Source organism: Nannobrachium achirus (genome assembly GCF_963921795.1).
Source record: "Nannobrachium achirus genome assembly, chromosome: 19".
NCBI classification, from domain to species: Eukaryota; Metazoa; Chordata; class Actinopteri; order Myctophiformes; family Myctophidae; genus Nannobrachium; species Nannobrachium achirus.
Genome location: NC_137826.1, coordinates 27,528,045 through 27,538,222, shown reverse-complemented (window position 1 = coordinate 27,538,222; position 10,178 = coordinate 27,528,045). Strand labels below are relative to the sequence as shown.

At 41.8% G+C, this 10,178-nt stretch overlaps 1 protein-coding gene across 4 annotated transcripts in view; it reads left to right on the top strand.

Moving 5' to 3' along the window:
* Positions 1 to 9,696, top strand: part of LOC308303928 (vacuole membrane protein 1-like) — a gene marked incomplete at its 5' end in the record, with an annotated part of 84,152 nt that extends 74,456 nt beyond the window's left edge. For all 4 annotated transcript variants that reach the window (XM_080748454.1, XM_080748453.1, XM_080748451.1 and 1 more), the window contains 2 exons: positions 7,475 to 7,577; positions 9,088 to 9,696. In XM_080748454.1, the coding sequence (XP_080604580.1) occupies positions 7,475 to 7,577; positions 9,088 to 9,231 (247 nt within the window). In that variant the 3' untranslated portion in view covers positions 9,232 to 9,696. The remainder of the gene's footprint in view (positions 1 to 7,474; positions 7,578 to 9,087) is intronic.
* Positions 9,697 to 10,178: the final 482 nt, after the last annotated feature.

The window sequence follows — 10,178 nt, the reverse complement described above, 5'->3', positions numbered from 1 at the left end:
TACAGTTTTACTGTTTTGTCTGTCAGTGTGGAGATTCCCCCAGTATTGTTGTGGGTGCAGGTAGGGCTGGGGCAATAATGGAAATGAAAATATCGTAATCACATTATAACTTGAAGACTTTCTGATATCAATAAATATCATGTAGGCTTAGCAGGGCTATTATTTCAGAAATCCTAGTCAATGATTACTTTGTAGTGTTACTTTAGCTCACTTACATTGTATGCATTTTGGTTAATAATGTCTTGAGTGTTTCATATGCTGTCGTAAGCTGTTCTATACATGTTGAAGTAGTTGTTTGCCAGTGGAAGCTCAATTCTCTATTATGTTTTATAGATTTGAGCTTATTTTTAAGATGAAATACAAATTATAATGATAACCGATAGTAGGAGGACAGCAATGATGTGGCTGTTAATTAGTGGAGTTGTCAGTACTTCTGTGTTGTTTGACACAATTCATTTTCATAAATAATATCTGAAGTGATTGGCATGCACTGTAACATGACTTACAGTAAGTGATCAGACATGGTTTGTGTGTGTCTGTGCAGAACCTGAGTCAGGTTTATGTGTCACATCACAGGCTTACGGCACTCAAATCATTTTGTATTATTCAGTGAAAAGATAGAAGAGTGTGTGTGTGTGTGTGTGTGTGTGTGTGTGTGTGTGTGTGTGTGTGTGTGTGTGTGTGTGTGTGTGTGTGTGTGTGTGTGTGTGTGTGTGTGTGTGTGTGTGTGTGTGTGTGTGTGTGTGTGTGTGTGTGTGAGAGAGTGAGAGAGAGAGAGATATATATACAGTATATCATCATCATATGTTTATATATTTAGATGTGCCGTTTCAACTCTTCAGTATGTACTGCTCTTTTCCTGAATATTTACAGCAAATGTATTTTTCTAAGGAAGGTTTCTTTCCCTGTTTTGCCTTTCAAATTTTTATGGAGAAGGGAGAGTATTTTTGCAGAAACTCGCAAATGGCAAGAAACCACTCCATTCCCATTGAAAAGCAGAATCCACCTTCATAGACCTTAAACTTCGAAGTCAGAGAAGGTCATAAAAATAGTGTTCTGAAAATCCACTGTAAATCTACTGTCTTGCCAATGGTAGGATGTGTGACGTTTTTAAATGGCACATCTGTACTGTATATTATATATATATATATATATATATATATATATATATATATATATATATATATATATATACACACACACACACACACACACACACACATTGATTGTAATGATGATGATGATGATGATAACCTCATAGCTTGTCCTCATATAGTACATAGCCAATTCTTAACGATCAGATAATGTAATCTCATGTAATCTCATGGTTAGAGTGAATTTCTGACTAAATGTCACCTCCACAATGACCTCTGATATTCACTTCTCAAATGCAAGTAAGCAGGGGCGTCACTAGCAATTCTGGGCCCCTAGGCCAGAAATCTGTATGGGCCCCCCCATGCAAGCGGAGAACCGGCCAACCGGGAACACTTTGTTACTGTTTGAATGACATGTCTCACAATGATACGGTAGCCGTGATCGCCTCAGCAATCATGTTCACCTTATTTGTCAAATTGTAACACCATTTACCATTTTTGTCTACTTTTAGTTTTACTCTTGTAGCCTAAGCAGGATATAAACAAACATGTAGTGTCTGGTGTAACAATTTGACAATGCTAGCTCTTGAAACAAAGTCCAGGAATTTTAACTTGATCTAACCATGATCACTACACATAATCATCCATTACATGCACACTCAGATACAGCTACTGTATTATTAATACAGTATAATCCACAACAGTCCCATGAAATAAAAAGTGCAGACCACCATCATCACCAGCAAGTGAATGAGACACCAGAACTCTGACTTGAGCCCAGCCTCCCATGCAAGCCAATATAAAACAGTATAACAATAAAACACTACATTGTATTTTTAGTAGCAGCTTAAATATGTGCAGGTGAATATACAATCACTAATCAATAGCAGCAGTGCTCAAGCAAATGCACATGAGGAGTGAAGCATATAGGCTATACATAGGAAGTAGAATAGGAGAAAAAATAAGCAGTATAGGACTATTCAGATTGGGTGAAGTATGAACATGATTAGCCTACATGCAAAAATGAGTCTGCATGCAATCAGAACTTTGCCTAGTTAGCTAAACTATGGAAAACAAGGGTTGGATATAATGATCTGAGAATACATCTACTGTATAACAGGCTAGATCATATAAGGCTATATGAGAATGGCATAACAGGACATTCTTGTGTGTACTGTGTCTGTGTGTATGCACATACATTGTTTTAACAGCAAAGTCAGTCAGTGTGTTTAATCTACAGCAAGATCCTGTGAACATTTTGGGAGTTCACAAAACAATAATAGCCTACTGTGACTGACTGAAACAAAAATATTGTGATGCCTAGATTGTTATTTTTGTATGACATAATCATATGACTACTAGATAGATGATGGGATATTATACAATTATTGTTATTACTAGGGACATCCAGCAGTTTGTCTTGTTTCTCCATCAGAGTTTCTAGTGTCTCCATCTATCTCTCTGGAAGAGGTTGCACATGAACTCTGCAGCGGCCGCACTGAGGCGCTCAAACACAAACACTCTGACATTAATCCTCACACTACTTGACACTATTACCATACTTTAGATAACTAGTCATTGTTGCAACAAACCAAACCATTTTTCACTTTGATTTGGGAACCTACATACATTCATAACATGATGCGATTGTGATCAACTGATCATGTCACTAGTTTGGGAGTGCTTCCTTCCAGAACTTAGCAAACAGGTGTTTTGTTCGAAACACTTGCGTTTGTGCTTAAAACGTTATCCATGCTTATTGCTTAATGGTGTTGGATAAAGAAGGAAGAAGGAAGAGGGGAGAAGATTTTCTGTTGCATGCTTACCCACAGACATCAGCTGCTTCCTTGAGGGTAAACAGTCAAGCTCTCCTCTCAGTTTACAGTAATGAAACATGCTGCTCTATGTCACATTACGTCTTTTTTTCTCTCTCTCCCTGTCTCTGTTCAATGCGTGTTGTGTGTGGAAGAAGCCGGGGGAGGGTGGAGCGAACAGAACCTGAAAGTTGATCTTATGTTTGCAGTCTTTTTTTTTTTTTTTTTCCCCTCTCCCTGTCTCTGTTCAATGCATGCTGTTGTGTGCTGAAGAAGCTGCTTTACAGTCAGGCCAATGAAAAGACTTTTCCATTTACTTCAGATGATCATAATTATCCTGTAGAGCACACCTAAGTTTCACAACCATAACATGATGCAAGCGGACGCACAAACCGCAAAGCTACTATAGGTCTCAAAACAACGTGAAAGCAGGAGAAACCATTTTAGCTTTGTAAGGGGTGAGTATATAATATAGGGACCCTCAATTATTTAAATTGTATCGCTCATTGGTTTTATTCCAGCAGTAATTTTAAGTTTTTAGACACAAATGATAAACATCATAATAATAATTATTATTATTGGGGGAAAAAGAGTTTTAATTCAGACTTTTCGAGGGCCTCTGGCACCTTGGGCCCCCTTACCTCAGTCTAACTTTCCTACCCCTAGCTACGCCACTGCAAGTAAGTATGTTTGCATCATATATGTGATGCCATTCCAAAATACATCTCTATGGGAAATAAACTACAGAAATGGGGAAATGTTAGGTGACTCCGACTTGTAACAAGTCCACTTTACACTTCAATGCAATAGAGCAGTTTGGGAGTTTGTCATATTCACATAACTGGGAATATTCTGCTATAGCAGCCTATATGTTTTTCAAAGCAGTTATGTGTTAATGCTTAATGAAAGCTTTAGTTATTTGACAAAGATGCTTAGGACAGCACATTCCAACTCACTGTTTGTGGTTTGTATTCTGTTTAAACAGATCTTATAATCCTCTTCTCTCTTACCTTATCAACTTATCAAATAATAAAACAGCCATAGCTTTGTGTTCCTATAGCTGTTTCAGCTGCAAAGCTGTTGTGTAAATATGCCACACCAAGCCAATGATACAGTATATATTTTGGTGATTTGTTTATTTATGTTTGTTTATTAAGCTACTTTTAATATCCCCCCTGGATAATAGTTTGAAATGTAAATACATTGAACATTTAAATACGTATTTGTAAATATATCCATACAAATTTTAATTCCTGTATCTGATCAAGTTGTTAAGGCTTATATTGTGTTCTTGCTACAATTATTATTCAACAATGTGCCATTTTCTTTTACCTCATTGATTTTTAAGGCACCAAATTAAAATCTGTTGACTGAGCTGTGACCAGTATGCTTAATAAGCCTACATTTTAGAAAACAATTATCCAACACTTAATGAGTATGATCTTTCAAACTCATGATGATATGATGTGTATAATTTGCCATATGTAGCGGAAACAGCACCATACTTTTTATGAGCCACAGCAATTGCAGTCCATTTTGCAGTCTCTGGAAGTAATTTATTAAATTGGAGGACAACAGTTATAAAGTTTTGATCAGTTCCACACATGCAAGATTTTACGACTAAAAGACACTTAAGTTGCAATGTTGTATCTAGATTACTTTAAATGATTTGTATTTTTTCAAAACACTTGCTTGGTTAAGTAGCATTCTCTTCATTATATTCTCAATTGGTACTATACATTAATTGTCAGGGATATTCTTGGCAGATTGTGAAAGGTATGAGCACAATAGTTTCATTAATTTGATAAATATGTGTTATTTCTAATTAAAGAACAATAGCATGAAACATTTTTATACAAGAACACAGTGTATTTCTGATAGATTGCAAAATGTCCCCCCTCTTCATTACAATGATATATTACATTCAGTTTAATTCAGACATTGGACAAGAGCTATCATGGCATATAATCAAGGTATCATGTTTTGCCATCACTGGTGTAAATAGGAATCGTTTATTGGTTCTGAAGACCACAATTGTAGAAACATATTTTAAATGACATATTTTCTAGTTGTTTTAACTGCTTTTGAGTCCCCCTTGAACTACTAAACCAAGACAGGCAAAAAAGGAGAGTTTACATTTTCAAAACTGTAACAATAACTGTCACAACCGAAATTGCTCATCATGATTTTATTTTTATTAAGAATAGCACATACATGCACAGTATACAGTATACAGTCACATATAAATGTATCTGATTACAGGCGAATACAGGTAACAGGAAGTCAGGCTGCTTTTAAACTAAGAGAGATATTCTTTCTGTACTGCCTTTTCAAATGAACAACCTTTAACACAGTTTTCCAGGTACTCACGGGTATATCATGAACACAATCAGCAGTGATACTCAAATCCAATATTTTCGCAGCGCGTTGTAAAAGAAAGGTAAAAGTATATCCCCCAAAAGTTCAAAATCAACAACCTCTTTACAGAAAGGATTGAAGGCACAGTCCCAGCGTATTAAATGCTGGATTTTGACTGCTTCTGTAGGTTTCAACCTTTTTCTTTGTTGGTTCATTCGCCCAGGCTTATGACTCAGTATTGCTCATCGTTTAGGGTATGATTCAAGCCCGCCATTTTTCGAAGCTAGTTCACCCTCTCTTCTTTGTTCTTGCGAGTTCTCTTTTATTTGTTGAATTGTACATTTCGTCGGCATTGCTCATGTTAACCTGCTTCATACAGTAAAGTAGTAGTGCTTGTATTGTATCTTATATCTATAAATTAGTTATGTGGCTTTCTATGGACTGTAATCTTAGGAATTTTTTGAAAGATGGGGGAGGGGATGGAAGAGGCTTTTCCCTCCAAAAAATGCTCTCACTTGGTTTTGATACTGTATCTTTTGGGCATTTTCTATTGTGTAATTTAAGGCATGATCCGTCTTATTATTCTTCTGGTATACATCCTGTCTTTTCTCTGCTCATCCACGATAAGGATATCTGTTACTTGGTGTTGAGTTAATCATAAAATGCTATTGTAAACTTTCAACACGGTAATTTCTTTTTCACCATACGATGTGTGTGTGTGTGTGTGTGTGCTCATGTGTACGTGCACGCATGCGACGGAAATGACTTCTGTTCTAAAGAGAAAGTTACAAGCCATAAAAAGTATGTATATGACATTGCCCTTCCCACGCACACATACGTTTAGGGCCTTTGATGTGTCTTTGGAGCTTTGATATCTCCCCACCGTTTACAAAAGACAGATGTATATATGTTGGGAGGAATTCTTAGAAAAACAATAGACCAGGGGATGTAATTGACTTTGTATAGACACAAAAGAGTGTAAGTGAAGGTCTTTAGTATGTATTTGTTTAGTGATTAATCACTAACTCCAGTGTAGGGATGGGCCATAAGCTCTTATAGGCTATTCTCTGTTGAGTCTCTCACTGCACCCCCCCCCCCCCTTCTCCTGTGTGTGTGTGTGTGTGTGTGTGTGTGTGTGTGTGTGTGTGTGTGTGTGTGTGTGTGTGTGTGTGTGTGTGTGTGTGTGTGTGTGTGTGTGTGTGTGTGTGTGTGTGTGTGTGTGTGGGGCGGAGGGCGGGGAGGGGGTGAGTAGTATGCTTGTAGTTGATGGCTTGTAAAGGGTTTCCTAATATGGGCCGTCTTACAGGAGCACCTCCCCCTGTGGGCCAACCCCTCAGGTCTCAGCCAGTGATGACACAGCTTGGGAACGACTCACTTCCTCATTAATTGGCTGAAACCAGTTCTTACAGGAACCGCCGGGTGATAAATGTGAGAGTTCTGAGAAGTCATTCATTTCTCCTCGCTGCAGCAGCAGAGAGGAGGCACTGCAGGGGAGTTGAACGGGTTCACGGATGTGTGTGTATGTGTGTGTGAAAGCCGAGCGGTATGTGTGTACTGAATGTCTGTGAGAGGGAGAGGGAGAGCGAGAGCGGGAGAATGTGGGTGTCTGCTGCTGCGTATCTGAACAAGCCAACTTTTTCTCTTTTTTTCCCTCTTTCATTTCTTCTTTCTCTCAATTTTTTTCTTCTTTTGTTTTGTTTTGTTTTTACGAAAGTACTCAGTATAGCCGTGGTACATTCTGTACTTTTTCCTGGTGTGTGCGTGCGTGCACCAGACTGTTTTAGTATTTTCTTATTCTGTGGTCTATTCTGAATTCCTATCAACGGGGATGAGCTGTGAGGGTTCGCAGTTTGTCTCTCTCTCTCTCTCTCTCTCTCTCTCTCTCTCTCTCTCTCTCTCTCTGTGTGTGTGTGTGTGTCTCTCTCCCTCGTTGACTCGGGGAGATGGGAGCGTACAGGAGACAATACTGTACGTTACAGGAGGTATAAGGAGAGCATGCCTCCCTTTGTTGCTGCCCTTGGGTTGGTGAGTAACAATGACGTGACGTGATTTGTGTTGTCGCCCCCCCTCCACCCCCCTCCCTTCATTTCTCCCCTCTTCCTTCCCTCCTTCCCCTCCCCTCCCCTCCCATCCATCCCTCTCTCTCTCTCTCTCTCTCTCTCTCTCTCTCTCTCTCTCTTCTCCCTGTCTCTGTGCTGGTGGAGCCAGTGCTGTTCCAGTGCTGGGTGCGGCACTGCAGAAGCCCTTGAGGGACTACTTGGAGGCCCAGAGGGCCAAGCTGCACCACAGCGCGGGAGAGGGGACCCCAGCGGTAAGTGCGAGGGCCTCAAAGCCCCCTTCTCACAACCTCTATTCATTCACGTACGACGAGCGCAGGGGGAAAGAATGTGGCCCCTTACTTTAGCCTCACCCTTCTCTCTATCCCTCTTCGCTTCTTTTTTTCTCAGTTCCCTCCAGCACACCACCCCCACCCCCCATCTCTTTATCTATGTTTTTCTTTTATCTTTTATCTCTACCACCCCCCTCCCCTCACTCCCTTTCCGTCATTCTATTTTCACTTTTGTTGTTTTATCCCGGTCACCTGTCTTCCTCTGTGCCTGAGCGGCTTTGCGTCGCATTCTTTTTTATCATTTGACTTTTCGACACGGCAGAGGAGTAGTGTTGGGTATCTGTCCCAGGAGATCTTCTCTCTCTCACTCTCTTACGGTCGGTAACATGCCGTGATACTGTAGATTAGAGAGCCTTGTTTAGGGCCAGTGGCAGAATGACAGAGTGGGCTAGCGCTGCGCTGGGCGGGCTGCGGGGAGGTGGGGGAGGTGGGGGTGGGGGGAGCAGAGGGGCCAGTGTGGGGTCTGGCTCCGCTCTCCATGTAGAACTGTACTACTGTAGTGTGGGGTGTGCTGACTCATGCTCCATCTTAGCAATTGTGTGTGTGTGTGTGTGTGTGTGTGTGTGTGTGTGTGTGTGTGTGTGTGTGTGTGTGTGTGTGTGTGTGTGTGTGTGTGTGTGTGTGTGAGTGTGGTCACTCCTCCCCGTGTCACACACGCACACTCACACTCGGTGCCCCGCCTGAACCCAGCGCTGACTGTAGGCCGGGGCGGGGGCCCCCGCCTATGACAATCCATCAAACCCCCTCCTCCTGTCTAGAACAAAAAGAGCCAGTTCTGGCCATAGCCCTATCGCTCTTTGAAAAGCCTCTCTTCCCTCTTTCTCTCTCTCTCTCTCTCTCTATCCCTCACTCGCTCCCTCGATCAAAGTGATTCATTGAGAACGATTTTCTTTTTTCACGTCTTCTCGTATGCGGCTCGCGAGACGGGGGGAGAAAAAAAAGGCAAAACAAAAGGGAAAAGGATAGACTTTGAGTTGCACAACGACGAGATTAAGGCAGTTCCAGAACAATGTTCCTTTTTTTTTGTGTGTGTTCTTGTAACGTGAGCCTCCTGCAGTTACAGGAGAGAAGCAAGGCAATTTAACTCGGCGGAGGCAGGCTGCAAGCTGGGGTCAGCGGGGGCGTTGGGAGGGGAGGGTGGCGGGGGCTGCTGCGCGTTTTATTACCCCTGATCCCTATCTGTCCTGCACATGGAGCTGGATCCCACCTAGCCTCCAGCACCAATCTGGGCCTGGGGGGGGGGGGGGGGGGGGTTGGAGTAGTAGGGCGTGAGGAGGATATACAGCATAGGCTAGCTCGCATGTGGCTTACTTTCGGCGAGTGGCGTTGTTGTCGTTGTCGTCGTCGTCGTGCGACGCAGTGTGAATTAACCTCAACTGACCTGGCTCTTCTTCTTCTTTTCTCTCTGTTCTTGTGGTGTTCCTGGCAGGAGGAGGAGAACTGGTTGTCGTGGCTCTTTGAGAAGATCGTGGTCGTCATGGTATGTTTCTTTGTCTGCTCCATCGTCAACTCCATGGCCCAGAGCTACGCCAAGCGCAGGCAACAGGAGAAGCACTTGGAGGGCAAGACGGAGTAGAAGTCGCGGGCCTCGTTCTGACCTCCTCAGGTGCTCCAGCGTGCGGCTCCCAACACTTCCTCCTCCTCCTCCTCGTTTGTCCTCTTCCTTCTCCTTCAGGCGTCAGTCAGACAGGGATCCCACCATTATCAGAGGCGTGGGCGCCTCCATCCCCTTTCTTTGTTCGGTGCCATTTACGTTGAACTTGGACTTAATTGACTTTTTTTCTTTTTTTTTTTTTTTTTAGCCCCTGCTTGTGGTAGTGACATCCTTAGGTCTTGGGCTCGGTCCAGGTTTTTTTTCTGTTAAGGTAGGTGCTGGTGGTGGCGTCACGTGCGCACGTGTGTATGTGTGCTTTCTGTATGGAACCAGGCATGTAGTGTTTCAAGCAGCTCTCCAGCGTGAAGACCTCCTGGCAGTAATTGTCCTCAGCAAGGCCTTAAGCTGTACTGATGAGTATGGCAGCTTGCACTAGAACCTTACGGTCTTATCTCCTTATACTGTAGACATATGGTTTTTAATTTTTCTATTTGGCAGAACTAGTTTTATTACTTCAACTTGAATTACTTTGTGATGTATTGTAAAGCTAACACAATGGCAGTGTTATTTATCTTGAGGCATTATTTATTTGTGTTTTGTTTATACAGTATATATATACAGTGTGTCACACACATGTATATATATATACACACATGTATATATAGACACAGTATGTGTGTGTGGTTTACAATTGACTTTAGTGCAATAATGGCGATATGCTGTGGCTGCTATGGCGAAACAAAGCGCGTAAATAACTGTGTCCAGTGTGATGCCATGATGCCCATCTCATTTCTACAATCTGTCTCAGAGGAGTGAAATCACAAGACCATATTGTTGACTTGATATCTGCTTGTACATATTGTGAGTTAGACGATCATTGCTATCATTATGTACAGTAGTCTCGTCACGGTAACCTTTTGGATGAGATT